Source organism: Dufourea novaeangliae, unplaced genomic scaffold, assembly GCF_001272555.1.
Source record: "Dufourea novaeangliae isolate 0120121106 unplaced genomic scaffold, ASM127255v1 scaffold215, whole genome shotgun sequence".
Lineage (NCBI taxonomy): Eukaryota > Metazoa > Arthropoda > Insecta > Hymenoptera > Halictidae > Dufourea > Dufourea novaeangliae.
In genome coordinates this window covers 20,919-36,350 of record NW_015374089.1, presented here as the reverse complement: position 1 = coordinate 36,350, position 15,432 = coordinate 20,919, and the positions used below count along the sequence as shown (strand labels likewise).

At 32.5% G+C, this 15,432-nt stretch overlaps 1 protein-coding gene across 2 annotated transcripts; it reads right to left on the bottom strand.

Annotated features, from left to right (window-relative positions):
- Nucleotides 1–1,573: 1,573 nt before the first annotated feature.
- LOC107190725 (DNA topoisomerase 2) lies at nucleotides 1,574–11,440 on the bottom strand. 2 transcript variants are annotated; one of them, XM_015579588.1, is made up of 23 exons: nucleotides 11,198–11,440; nucleotides 9,755–10,087; nucleotides 9,387–9,630; nucleotides 8,903–9,289; nucleotides 8,584–8,823; nucleotides 8,398–8,503; nucleotides 8,163–8,315; nucleotides 7,908–8,077; nucleotides 7,617–7,827; nucleotides 6,942–7,530; nucleotides 6,617–6,848; nucleotides 6,332–6,531; nucleotides 6,114–6,249; nucleotides 5,509–5,808; nucleotides 4,517–4,936; nucleotides 4,298–4,424; nucleotides 4,059–4,211; nucleotides 3,897–3,975; nucleotides 3,749–3,819; nucleotides 3,567–3,674; nucleotides 3,298–3,480; nucleotides 3,078–3,196; nucleotides 1,574–1,720 (listed from the first exon to the last, which is right to left on the bottom strand). In XM_015579588.1, the coding sequence occupies exons 2-23, from the start codon at nucleotides 10,054–10,056 to the stop codon at nucleotides 1,574–1,576; spliced, it is 4,677 nt and encodes a 1,558-aa protein (XP_015435074.1). In that variant the 5' UTR covers nucleotides 10,057–10,087; nucleotides 11,198–11,440. The 2 variants fall into 2 exon arrangements, with proteins under 2 accessions (XP_015435074.1, XP_015435075.1); XM_015579589.1 differs by lacking the exon at nucleotides 11,198–11,440 and adding an exon at nucleotides 10,760–10,807.
- Nucleotides 11,441–15,432: the final 3,992 nt, after the last annotated feature.

Genomic DNA, 15,432 nt, shown 5'->3' with positions numbered 1-15,432 from the left:
TGTATATATGTATTTTCTTTTAAGAAAAACAGTCTCGAGATAAAAGAAAAACAAAAACGTAGATGTAAAATGTACAATTTATAAACGTGTCACCATTATCGAATTACATTTGAATATTCTAACGGCCAAGAAAACGTACTTCTCATACGTAAACAACGAAAGAAAAACTGTTTTTAATTTGTCGCTTCGGATCGGGGCCACGAGTTATAGAATAAAACTTGATTAATGAAAACGCTTCTCTAGTCTTCAGATTATAGATACAGGACATGATAAACGTGTGTGCCTATGCACATATATACTTGTCGCTCATATATTGAAAAAAAAAAGGTTTATATACATACACATAGGATCTATATATAAAATTGATATGCTTGCAAATGTATTTCATACCGATGTCAATTTTTGATAAAATATTAGAAACAGATCACAAAATCATACCTGTATAATAACATTTAGTGATAAAAAACACAAAATATCGACTGTGCTGAATTCTTTGCGGTATTTCGTTTTTCCTTTATTTCATTTTAATATCGAACGAACTAGATATCGGTGTTAAATTGATACAATCATTTTCACATGTTACGGCAAGTACCTCGCATATGCAAGATACATTTTTTCTTTTTATTGCGGATACCAAGATCTGTATCTAATAAAACTTAATTATCTCTCAGTGTATAAAAAAAATAATTGAAATATCTATTTATCGAGACGTATTTGCAACTGAATTTTTTTCAGGAATTATACAGAACGCAGTACAATATCGCCTGATGTTCAATTTACGACGAAGACAGAAACTTCGTTATAATTGCACCTACAAAAATTACAAAGATAAAAAAATCTAAGGATAATAAAAGAAAGAAAGAATCGTATAGACAATTTATATGCATTGTTACTACGTATGATCATTATAGTTGTACCGAAGAACGGATCGATTTCAAGTCTCTCAAAGACTTACCACTATATTCCAACAAGGGATATTCTGTTCTTACTTCGTCAAGTAAAAACACGCGATGAGACCATTTGTGTCACATAAATACTATCAACGTTTGACTAAATATCCATATGAATTTTAGTAAATGAATATTAAACTGGTCTCCAGTTGAGGGTACAAGTATCAACGATGCCAAATGAAATTTTACAAGACATCGATCACTAGGAAATTCTTTCGTGTTTTCGTACTATCGAAACGGACAATAAATTTTCCTAACGTGCATGCTTCGCGACGTCTTGGACGTCAGCACTAAAGCAGAGCGATACCCATTCGTAAATCACGTTTCAGCCCATATCGATTCTTTCTTCGATTCGAGTATAATTAGTTTCATGTGTTTAACACCCACGTATAAATATGTACACAAAATCTCGTTACCTTACACGTTTTACCTTACACTTAATCGTTACAATGATGAACGTAAGTTTCTAGTGCATGTATGTACAGTATTATATAAAATTACTAATGCCCTGATAAGAACCAAGGCGAAATTTCTTTAAAATGTATATCAAATACAATCACAAAGTTTGTTAATAACAATTTGAATAATGCGTCAACCGAACACTTTGCTTGGACAAAGATCGTTCAGTTGGAATCGTCATCATCTGATTTTACAGCATACGATACTGGTTTACGAGCACGGCCACCAGTGGTTCTCGGCGGTGGAAGCGGCGATGTTTCACTGACGCTATCATCCTGTTCGGACTCGGATTTCTTCCTCTTCTTCTTTATCTGTACCGTTAAATGGACATTGTATTTTATTAAACTGGAATTACGTATTTCGGAAATGTGTAGTATACAGGGTGGTCCACGTAACTAGAACCACTTCGATTACTGCGTAAATGATGATTTTAGTGAAAAATGTTTCAGATAAAAGTTGTACAGTTTCAAGGGGGACATAATTTGATGTAATTAATTTTTTTGTAAGCAAATGCGTAGAGGACATACGAAGGTCAGGTTTGTTTTTTTTAACTCTTTCAGGCACACGATTTTAAAGAAAATAAAAACCCTAGTTGCACAGAATTTTTTTTAATATAAAACAAATTATATAAAAATAAAATATTAAACTGTATGACTATGAGTAACTTCAACTTTTCGAGGTGGGTTAAAATATATTCCATCGTGCATAAAAAGCCAACAAAAGGTGGGACAGTTTTTAACCCACCTAACCCTAAAGAGTTAAACGGAATTGTATATTTTTGATGACGTCAATCGATCCAACTCATAATTCTGCATACAAAAGTGTTAATCTGTTCATATAAAAAAACATGTAGTTTAGGAGATATTTTAACTTCAATTATTCGAAATGACGTAACTACAACAACTGTGATAACTCCCAAAGTATTAACTTGAGCGAAAATTGCTAGAGTTGAAACCAGCAATTTTAAGGTCATTTTCAATTTCTCAAATGGAAGTCGGATTTGTTTGTCATAACAAAATTTATGGACAACAGTAAAATAAATTCAGATAATTTTTAAAGAAATTCTACCAACTTATGTACCGAAAACTGGTTCTGCAGATGTTTGTTTCACAACCTTTTTTTTTATATCCATAACTTTCGTTATGAAAAACAAATCCAACTTCCATTTTAAAAAATTGAAAAATATAAGTGATAGAAATAAATCAAATAATTCACTATGTGGTCCCGTTCGAACCATGCAGATTTCAACTCCACTTACGTCATTTCGAGTAATTAAAGTTAAAATATCTTCTAAACTACTGGTTTTTTTTAATATGAATAGGTTAACTGTTTTGTATGCAGAATTATTAGTTGAATCAATTGGCGTAATAAAAAACATACGAACCCATTTAAAAAAAAAAACTTGACCTTCATATGTCCTCTACACATTTACTTATAAAAAAATTAATTATATCAAATTATGTCCCCCTTGAAACTATACAACTTTTATCTGAAACATTTTTCACTAAAATCATCATTTACACAATAATCGAAGTGGTTCCAGTTACGTGGACCCTCTGTATAAATGCTTCACAATTTGTATTTGCCTTCAATTTAGTCAGTTGCCACCGACCTCTGCTAATTTACTAAATTTTTTACACGATGATTTATCAAAACTATCGTACTCACGTGTTGTTTGCCGGAGAACATAGTTCCTTCCGAATCTGAATCCGAATCAACTACCTTCTTCTTCAGTTGTCTTTTCACGCCCTTCTTCCCGCCGTTTTCTGCCTTCTTTTTTGCAGAAACTAAAACATACATATACAAAAATATATAATAGATTGAATAATATGACACGGATACGTAATTCGATAGAATGGGTATCGAATTAATTTGTGACAATCTTAACCTTTTGGCGGAGGTGAGAACATTGTAGTTGAATCTTCGCTCGAAGATAAGGTGATTACTTTTTCTTGTTTATTGGAAACTGTCGCTGCTTCTTCCGACTCCGAATCGGAAGAAACCGCCTTTGTTTTCAATTGTTTTTTCGCCCCTTTTCCACCGCCGTTTTCAGTTTTCTTCTTTGAAGATACTGAAACACATCCAGCAACAGAATATAATATAAATAAAGTATATTAATAATTGGTGTTAAATTTAACATTGTTAACAGAGTTCTACCTTTAGCTGGAGGCGAAAACATTGAATCTTCGCTAGATGATATAACAGGTTTTTGTTTATCTCGGGAAGGATTACCGATTAGAGAATCAAACAGTTCTTCTGAGGTTGCTGTTATTAAAAAACAAAAAGAAGAAATAACAGTATAATGTCCGATGCAATAGAAACTTTTTTTCTTAACTCACGTTGCGGTGGCAGTGCTTTCCTGTCTATTTTAAAGCTGTCATCTGAATCGCTACTTACAGGTTTCTTTTTTCTGAAAACAGAATAATTAACGAATCGAAATGTTTTCTTACTTCCAAGCATTTACATAGTTTACGAATGGTAACTCACAGTTCGGAATCTGACGAATGATTATTGAGAAAATCATCGTCAGACAAGGATGCATCGCTCAAACTGTAGTTCTTCTTGGCTGTAACAATTCGAAAAATATTAGTCGAAGATGAAATGGCCCATACACATTAGACTTCTACCGTAAGAAATGTATCGACTCACTATTTGCGGCTCTACGCGAAGTTTTTCGTGGTTCCGGGGGAGGAGAAATACTACCAAAGTCAATGTCATCGTCAGATGCCGAATCAGAGTCGCTGTCCCTCTTTTTTTCTTTCTTCGAAATCGCCTTAAAGGATAATTTCGTTTGCTTCAATCCTAATTTCAATAAGAAATACAAACGTTTAACAAACTTCCTCGAGATCTATCTGGTTTTATTTGCAAATAATTATATGCACGCATACTTCGTTTGCCGCCAACTTTCTTCTCTCCTTTCTCTGTAGAACTGCCCAGCCTATCCTCCAAAGATTTTGCGTTTGCGTCGACCAAGTTATCAAACTCATCTTTTTCTTCCACAGATTCTTTCTTTACCTAGTTATGTTTTTTTTGCGTCAGATTTTTAAATTAGGAAACACGAAGTGAGTATTTGATTGCATGCGAGTTAGAAAATCTATGAAATTTACCCTTGGTCTCTTAATTCCTTCCTTCTTATCTTTCGACAAGGTATCTGCTCTTTCAATCTTTTTCTTTAATTCGTCATTAATCATAGGAACTATTCTACGAATATTTTCGGATGAATAGAACTTTGTTGGTGGCTTCTTAATATTTTTCGCCATTTTCTGTTCTTCCTTTCGTTCTTGTTCTTCGAGCTTCTTCATTTCATTCAACAAATTTTCTAAATCCTCCTTCCATAAAGATACAGAAGTACGATTTTGCAATCTCTTCAATTCAGCTAATTTCTCGTCCCTTTGCTTGACTAAATCGTCTTTCTTTTCTTTTGTCAAGCTCCACAATGTCATTCCTAATAGGTAATCGAAATTTTCACTTGCTAAGGCAGTAGGTGCAATAGCTGCTTCATCCTCGGCATTTTCAGCTATCTCTTCCTAATAACATATGTTGTTAGTGTGTGTGTGTCATAGGTGATAGATTTAAATAGATACAGGTTATCATTAAAGGCCCTTCTGAATGCATAATCATTTATTTTCTCTAACACTTACTTCAGCTTGCTCATGCTACATAATAATTAAGACTACCATAAATTATAACTTAACTACGGATTGTTATGCAAAATGATATTTTCTAAAACAATTCATACAGGGAAGAGCAAATTAAAAATAGATACAGATTATAATTGAAGGCCCTTTTGAATGCATAATCATTTCTTTTTTCTAACACTTACTTGAGCTTGCTCATGCTGTATAATAATTAGGACTACCATAAATTATAACTGAACTACGGATTTTTATGCAAAATACAAAGATGAGCAAATGTAGGAATTTCTTTCTTTTCTCAAGTATCACATTCTGTTCCGAATAAACGAAAAAAACTTATTGGATCTGATGAAAGTTTTACCCTTTATTGTATTTTACAAACCCCTATAGGCGATAAATGCATAAAATCTGCAGTCTAATTATAACATACAACTCCTCGAAATAAAAATCATTATAATACTTACCAAAACTTCTTCCTTGTTGAGCGCTAATTTCCAAGCGACCACAGGATCAGACTTATAGTCCCGTTTGATTAACTCAGCTATCATGTCCTTTTTCTTTTTATTTTCAATTACAATAGTACCGTCGCATTTCTCTAAAATGAATCGTGCCTGATTCGAGAGCTTGTCGGACTCTGCCTGAAGCAAACCCTCCAAATAATCTTTTCGTTTGCTGTACATATCCAATCGTACTTTATAAAAACCTTTCAATATCTGAATGATGTTCTCGTACTTTATGAGGCACTGACTTTCGTCGAACGCGCACTATGCGAAAACAAGGGTATATTCATTTCACAGGATCAAAAGTGCCTTGTGTCCTGTTTATTCGTTATAATTACACTGCGGATATTTATGCAAAATCACATTTTAGAAGGTTCGTGAAGAGAAAAAGCAAAAATAGGAATTTCTTTCTTTCCTTAAGTATCTTATTGGGTCCAAAATAAAGTAGAAAACTCGTTGCATCTGACGAAAGTTTTGCCCTTCGTTGCATTTCACAGAGACTTATAGTCTATAAATGCATAAAATCCGCAGTCTAGTTATGATTATAAACAAGATTTCTTGTTTCTTACCATGGATGTAATCGACGTCGTTGTTTGCAATTTGAACGCCTTGTGAAGGCCCTCCCGCTCCAACTCTACCAACTTATCGCGGTTCATAATCACCACAAAATGCACTGCCGTATCTGTATTGTATTCTTTATAATCTCTGAAATATCGTTTAAAGAAAACATAAATTCGTGTCTATCAAATTTTTCAGTGTTCGTACTAATAGCGACAATAATATTCACGTAATAATCGGCGGTATTTTATCAGTCCCATGCAGCATAGGCTCCAGAACATTTTCTTTGTATGTTTGCGTCCAAGTTCCGATCGGAAGTTCCGTAATTTCAACTTTATCCGGTCCTATTACGGTAATTTCCCCATTAATGACATATCTATAGTCTCCGCAAGTTTCTATCAGCCCCTTGAAGTTCTTGTAATACGGTAACTAGACAGAATATAATGAAAAATAATAAAAAAAAACACATAGAGAATATAAATATAAAAGTATAACACGTCTTTGAAAGTATTACCATTGGTTTTATATCAGTACCATCCATCATTCTGACTAAGTTTTCAATGATCTCTTTAGGATTAAAATTGGGTATCTTCGTCATCCAACCTGTACCAATGCCATCGGCACCGTTTACCAACACCATTGGTATAACTGGTACGTAGTAGATCGGTTCGATTTTCTGATTATCGTCGTATTCGTATTTTAACAGAGGTTCGTCGTGTTTGTGAAATATAAATTTTGTCAATGGACTATGATTGTAAGGGGAAAAAGAAATTGGTATTATTAACTGTTTTCTTTAACTCTTCACGAAATGTGTTTGCGTACAAAATATATATAAATACCTGAGCATCGTGAATATGTAACGAGGACTCGCTGCATCTTTTCCACCCGTTAGTCTTGTACCGAATTGACCATTAGGCAGGAGTAGATTAATATTATTGCTTCCTACGAAATTTTGCGCAAGCCCGATAATAGTCGACATAAGTGACATTTCACCGTGATGATACGCCGAATGCTCAGCCACAGAACCAGCCAACTGAGCAACTTTCACTTCACGTTTATCATTCCGTTTTAAACACGTGAACAGAACTTTCCTTTGTCCAGGCTTAAAACCGTCCATCATACTTGGTATCGAGCGTACGTTATCGTAGTTACTGTATAAAACCAATTCAACGTTGATGAATTCAGAATACGACACAGTACGCGTGTCTTTGTGGTACAGGTAACGCTCGGCAAGACCGATTTCTTTTCTCCGTTTCGTTTCATCCATGTGATTCGTTAACCAATCTTTACGCTGATCGGCACACTTTCGACTGAAGGCCATGATAATATTCTGATCGTCTTGATCGCCCCCATATTTGAACTGAATTCGATGTCTAGCCATATTTTGGAAATACTCTTTCGCTTCCTTAGCAGTGGAAGTACCCAAACCTATACGGAGAAAAGAAAACGCTGTAATATGATACAAAATAAACACAACGAAGAACATTCTTATAACAGAATCGAAAATTAAAAACCTTTGTAGTATTTGATTTTATAGGTATGAAAATTATTCGTTTCCGACTTCCACTTTTGGAATTCAGGTAGTGAGAAGAAACTAAATACTTCGCTTCCCTTCGTTGCTTTTACAATAGGTGTAATGAATTCCTCCACGAAGTTCATTCGTAATAATGTTGGCCAGTTGTGGTGAATAAAGTTAATTAACAATCCTTTGATATGAGAACCATCCTATAGATATACAAATATAATAATTTTCAGTGTGCAACACATTTACTCGCGTATTAAATCTACTATTTAAAAAAGTTCACCTGATCTTGATCTGTCATTATCATCAGCTTTCCATAACGTAACGTCTTTATATCCTCCCGACTTTCATATTTCTTCTTATACTGAAGACCGAGAATTTTGATCAGATTATTTATTTCAGCGTTTTCCAAAATTTGTTTATGCGTGGCCTCTCGTACGTTTAAAATTTTACCTGAAATACATTTTCATATGTAATAACACAAATAATCCCATATACAGCAACGTCATCAGCATTATTTAATTTTATATGTATTTACCTCTTAGAGGAAATATACCGTATTTGTCTCTACCAATTGCTGACAAACCAGACACAGCCATGGTTTTGGCTGAGTCTCCCTCAGTTAAAATAAGCGTGCATTCCAGCGATCTAACAGTACCAGCGTCATTAGCATCTTCTAATTTTGGTATCCCTAAAACATTATACGAAATATCGCTGAATCTAGAGTTTTATTTATTAACACTATAATAAATATATATTATACGCGATATTACCTTGTAGTTTTCTCTGTTTTGTTTTAGGGCCCAACTTTTGTAATTGACTGTCAGCTTTAAATTTCGCCCAAGTTAAAACAGCTTCGACAATACCCATTTTAGTTACCTGTGTATCAATTCAAATTCGAAATATGAATTGCCATGGAATAGAAAAATTTCAACGGAATATTGAAATTTAATATTTACAGAGCTAAAAAATTTATCAGTAAGTGTGCACTTTGATCCAAAACTTTTCGCCTGCAATGTCATATTCTCCTTAGTTTGCGAATCAAACGTGGGATTATTAATCAGGCAATTGACGAATATCCATAGATGATTTTTTATTTGAAACGGTTTAATTGGCACTCCGCCCTTGTTTTTCTTCTTTAGTGTTTCTGTTAATTGCTTGACTATTAATTCTGTAACATGATCGACGTGCCGTCCACCCTGCGTATAACAAGAAACATTTAAAGAAATTTTTTTCTAGCATACAACAGTACTGCAATTTTTTTTTTCCAGTGTTTACCTTTGTAGTTGCTATACTGTTTACAAAAGACATTTGCTGGAAGCCCCTGTCAGATAAAGTAATCGCTACTTCCCAACGAGGCCCACAAGCCTCGTATATAACTTTCAAAGGATTACCCATATCATCTTCTTTGCCTTTAACGTACAACTCAACATAATCCTTAAAATTTTTAACACGGATTCTAGTTCCATTGAGAAAGACTTTAACACCTCTACTAGAGGCCGCTATGTCAAAGGCTCGTCGAGACATAAGAGCAACTATGTCGTCATCTAGAGACTGCATTTTAAATTTTGACAAGTCCGGTGAAAATACAACTTTCGTAAAATCTTCTCCAGAAAACTCCTTGATTCTAGGTTCACTCGCAAGCCCCATATTCTTACTCCATGTCTGCAGAAATAATTATATTACATATATACTTAGATCAGTTATAAAAAAAAAACATGAAACAATGTCTGTTTCGAATAGATTCTTGAGCGATAATTACTTGTTTTAAGCATTTCTTGTATTCTTTAGATGCAGTTTCTACTGTAAAACGATGACTGAATATATTACAGAGTTTGGCACCATAGCCATTTCTACCACCAGTTACTTTTTCCTCTTCGTCGTCGTAATTAGACGATGTCAGTAAGTGCCCAAATATCATTGTAGGAACAAACATATTTTCCTCTTTATGAATTACCACTGGAATACCCTTACCATTATTCCACACCGACACAACATTATTTTCTCTGCAAATTAAATTTATTCATTAGCAATCTCACAATTGACATTTTATTTATTACTAATCTGAAAAAGAATGATTAATTTTATAAATATTATATAAGAAGAAGAAGAAACATTACCCATACTTACTGATCTATTTCAATTTTAATCATATCCATTTTGGGGTCCCTTTGTTTATTATCTGCCGCATTTACTAAGATCTCATCGAATATTTTATATAATCCAGGAACATATTTTATTTCCCTTTGAATCATTGCTTCTTTTTCCTTGTCGTAGATCCACATAAGTTCCGTGACTGGTTCAACAGATCCAATGTAAGTGTCGGGACGCAGTAAAATATGTTCCAACTGAGACTTCTTCTGATATATGCCTTCGATCGTTTTCTTTTTCGAGGCATTGTCACCTCCTCCATTTTCCACCGCCTTACTCATTTTGTGGAAAATCTCAGACCTTATGTGATAACTATACAAATAAAAATAGATTTTAATCTGACAGGTACATACATGAATATAATGTACATGTAAACAAAATTCAACATAGAATCTAAAGTTAATATTATTGTACATACGGCAAATAAGGTTCATGATATCTATTAATTTCACATTACATTTGCATTGCAGAAGGTCTTTAATATTATATACAGAAACATTGAAAACCATACATATAATACTCATAACAGTAATAGAAATATTCGATTTTCATATTATGAAGTTCAATCGAGACATGTGCACAATTATAGAAATTATGATTTTTTATACTACTAAATAAAGTAAGAAATCATGAACCTAAAACATCCTTAATAACTATATGTTTGATTAAAGTTCTGCGACTAAAGCATTGTACGGTAGAATTTCTTTCCACTTCCAACTAAAAAAGATTTAGAAGATCTGAACATGTTAGACATAAAGATTGTAAGTTCATGTAAAGAAAGAGTTGCTCGTTTAATTTGTCAATATTTTCTTGTTTGTTTTACTTTTCTTTTCCATGGGATTTTAATGAATTAAATTAATAAAATCTGAAGTCACTAGAGGAAATCCACTACTTTTAAACAAAATATGTTATTATTGTGTACATTATTCCTATTACATTAAAACGTACAACTTAAAATGCATATGAAATTATGAATTTACAAACCGGTTATGTTATCAGTGAAAGGTCAACATTCAAAAAGCACAGAATACGACTTTTTACCCATTTGGATCATGGATGATTTAATCATGGATTAACTTTGAATAATACTAACAACACTTATTTGGATAATACTAAAGCTTTCAATCACGGATGATTCAATTAATAAATATTGAAAAATGGATTGCAAAACTCCCTTTACACCGAAAATTATAGGTGATATTTACTAAAACATTTTCGTACCCGAAATAAGTTTTGCTAATATGGCGGGAAAACATCCTCTATGTAATTGGCCAGTATGGAAGAAGACGCCAATTTAATATAAACATTTACTTTTCGAATATTATAAATCAGTCTACACGCACTGAACCCGTTTTCGGAAAACAAATAAAAAATAAGAATTCTAAAGGAAAATTAAACTACGAACTCATTCTTATAGCCTACCTCTAGTAGAATTGTGATAAAAATACGGAGTAGCGTCGGCAACAGAAACTTTTCACAGCAATCGCGTCCCAATTCGGATTATGGTACAATAGTGGTGTACCACAATCCATATATGATTAAAATTAATTACTTAATGCGTATACTGTTCTGCTTTTTTAAGTCGCAACTGGTAATTAAATAATTGATCCCACAGAAAAAGTATTTCTCTTGTCCCACACTTCGACCAAAGCTACCTATCCGACGGTAGTGATACAACTTCCCATTTCCAAGCGGCTCAGTCACTGTGCTACCATCGACACCGTTCCAAAAGACAACCGAAAATTGACAAAATACACTAAAAGTACATTTCCTATTGGTTGAACGATCTTACAACGTCTTTAGATTTTTGTTTAAAAAATACACGTAATGTGCTCCAATTTAATTCAATAGAGGATTGGAAATAATTTTATTGTTTCACAAGAGAGCTGCGTTTACGAATTAAGAGGATACTTATAAAAAAAAATAAACTGCAAATATATTGTGACAGGATTATTGTTTTCCTAACTTATAATCGTTTTGATCTAAAAACATGTTATACTTACGTATTTTTGCTTCGGTTTATTTATATTTGTTAACCGATTTAAAAATAGTAATTAATCCCTGATGTTTTCGTAATACACAATGGGAGGTTCTCATTAAAGAAATTTTGTTTCATAAAGTTTTGTTTGCACAAAATTTTATTTTCTTTATTTTTAAATTATCATAAAAAATCTATAAGTATGTGAAGTGTAATTAACACATAATGATACTTTCTGTTATAAGAATATTTTTTACATATAGTAGATTTTATTACTTCATAATTATACTTTGACCTCTAACCATTACCAAATATCTTAAAATAAATCTGTATTAAACAAAAAGTACTTTCGTTCTGAGGATAATAAATATAATTCTTTTTGGAGTGGATTTTGATTTGTTACACCATACCACATAGAGTCGGCTGTGACCATACTTGTTTATACACAGAAACAAAGTTTATATGAATAAATTATTTGTACAAATTAGCTAACGTGAAATTAATAATAATACTTTTTAGATCATTATACGTTTGAGTAAAAGTATTAGCACACCGACAAGAAACTTTGTTCGCATATAATATTTCATGAGAGTATAGAAATTTGTTATCGAAACATTTGATGTCGCTTTAATGTTTGAGGTAAGACAAAAATAACAAAAAGATTAAAGAAACAACATTTGAAAATAATATTGAATTTCTATAAAAAAGATCCTATGCAGAAACAATGGAAATAATATGAGAAATCTGTTTTAATGTCTATAATATTATTAAAGGATCTGAAGATAAGTCAAATTTAGATTTTTTATTCAAGTGGCCAGCTGCTTAAATTATCCGACAATGGGAAGATGTAAAACCTGAAAGTGATTTTCTTAGAAATTATTGCACTGCTAGCAAAACAATCGTAATAAAGAAATTATTTCAGATATTATACGCAGAGTATATTATTGTACTAGATTCTTTGTGTGTTGTTTAAAAAATGTGATTAAAATTTACAAAAAAAATAAATTCAATCTATTCAAATCAGAATAATAGATACAGAAATTGATTTAAATATTTACTTTTAAAGGACAATTTGAAAAAAGATGCAGTAAAGTTGAATTTTGTAGTTTGTAGTTATATTGGACAGAATAATGCTCTAACATGTATAGTGAAGAACTATTTGATGATACATTTTATGTACAATTACATATATATGATTTGAAAATGCATTCACATGACTTTGATCTGAATGGAAGCAAGAATTATCACACATGATATACTAACTAAATTAGAACTGCAAGAATTACTTTGAAGTATGCAACTATATGAAATAGTACTTTTAGTTTCAAATAAACTAAAATATCAAATCATATTTTAGTATTCATTGGAATTATTATCATTATCTTTATTAAAATTGTGCTAAATGTGAAATGGCCATAAAACACATTTTAATTAGTATTGAGGTAATATAAGATATTATTATAAACAAAACTACATAAATAAAATAATACATAGAAGCAATTTCTTCATTTAATAATGAAATATTTTATACATATATATATAAATTGTAGTACTATTTTTGTCCATAACACGACATAGAGCATAAGTTTTATGTACCTCGGTAACCAGTTGTTTGCAAGTTTCGAGCAAATTACCAGCAAATAATAATAAAATTTGTCTAAAAAACCATAGCTATCTGTTTCCGCATTAGACTTGGGATTTGCAGGTAAAGTCTGTTGACAAAATGGTAAAGCAAATTGGCAGCAAACTAGCAGCAAGTCTTGCAACATAGCTCAGGCTGACTAACCTACGTCAGTTTATAATCTAGGTTATATTGCAAGACTTGCTGTTAATTTGCTGCCAATCTCCGTGCAAGTTGTTGATAGCAGATCTTGCATCAAACTTGTAACCATGTTGAATACGTAACATTATACAAGGACAAAATGGCATTGGACAAAATTTGGCTTTGCAGTTTGGCTGATGACTGGGTAGATAGTGTTTCAATAAATTATTCAACAGCTTTATTATAACAATCTGTTTGGCGTATGATATTTAATGTATGTAATTAAAAGTTCATTAATGATAAATAAAAATAATATAACGAAAAATATTATCACAGGCGAGACGCAGAATAGACACAACATTGAATGCATTTTTGCAGCCCAATTTTTTTGGGGGTGTTAGAGCCCCATGACAGCAGACATTCGTTTATCGTATCTTTCAGGGCTGTAATTTTTAACTGTAATATTTTGGTGTCACTCTTCAATGTTACCGATGAAGCATGAATAGGGAATATTATTAGCATAAATGCTTTCCGTTCATATTACGTGTACGTAAAAAGATTTGACAGGAAAAAAAATATCCGATGCTTCGGTTCAAAGGATGAATATGACATTTATGAAATATGACGTAGGACAATATATCTTTCACTTATGTACAAGATAACTTGAAAAATTTACAAGAAACTGAAGATTACTTTAGATTCCTTTCCTTATTCTATAAATCTTTAGATTCCAATACGAGAGTTCCTGCAACTACAAAGATAGTAGGAGACCAGGATATATAGTGAGAGTGGGAAACACTTGAGTAGATTAAGATTATATTTATAAGTAACATTTAAGGTAATTGTTGTTAAATTTATACAAATACCATTGTAAATTGTTGTTACAGAAATCTGTTGAAACAGACCACTACAGTTAGTATAAGATTCTACAATGTTTATGTAGTTCTATTTAAGCCGATTCGATTAAATGAAGCTTATGTTAACTGACGTATGTTTATTGGAATATACATATATATATATATATATATATATATATATATAAAGTATAACGATATAAAAGTTGGAAAGACATATGATGTGCTACGGTAAAAGACGTTTATTCAATTCAATTGCTCACTCGCGTTTATCGTCCTACCACAGACGAGTTATGGTAACCGCATGGCGACGAAAATTGAAACTAATTCTAGTATTTTTATAAAAAGCGCGGGAAACGGCAAATCAGCAATGTCACGCCATCTGGTGTCGATGTCCAAAACTAGATTAAGAAGTTTTGAGTTAATTCCAGTCTCCGCCACCAGGTGGCAGCCATAATTTTACAGATTTTTGATTTTGCAGTTTTCACGCGCCTTTTCGGATCCAAATTCCGCGCAAAATTTTCTACACTCATCTTCTGTTCTCGTACATTTGTTGATACGAGTATTTTGCATGTACACTCTGCCTTAGCGACTTATTGTTTGCAAACTAGCGGTGTCAATATAATTAACAAATTCATATGTAAAAAGTACATTTGCTCTCAGAAAATAAAAAGGAACTACTACCACCGACTAGGTATAGGATAGACATATCATCTTATGGGACTTCGTGTGTCATGTTCTGAAATACCGATAGTGTAAAAAGTCAGGGATTTTCTACTGCCATCTACGTTATGAGAACGGTGAATTTGTGAACTACGTTAAATCTAAGAAGGGACCATGGTCGTGAACGGATTCTGTTCCGACCGTTCGCTATAAAGTAGACGTATTAGAAAGGAGTCTTGGGTTCCAATCCCGACGGTCCTATATTAGTTTTTCTTCGCGTACAAAAAAGTTATTGCGTTTAATATTGTTTTTATGGATATGTATATGTATTATTATGTACATTTGAGTAAATTATTTTATTATTCCATTGTTATTACAACAGTTTAACAGTGACAACGAA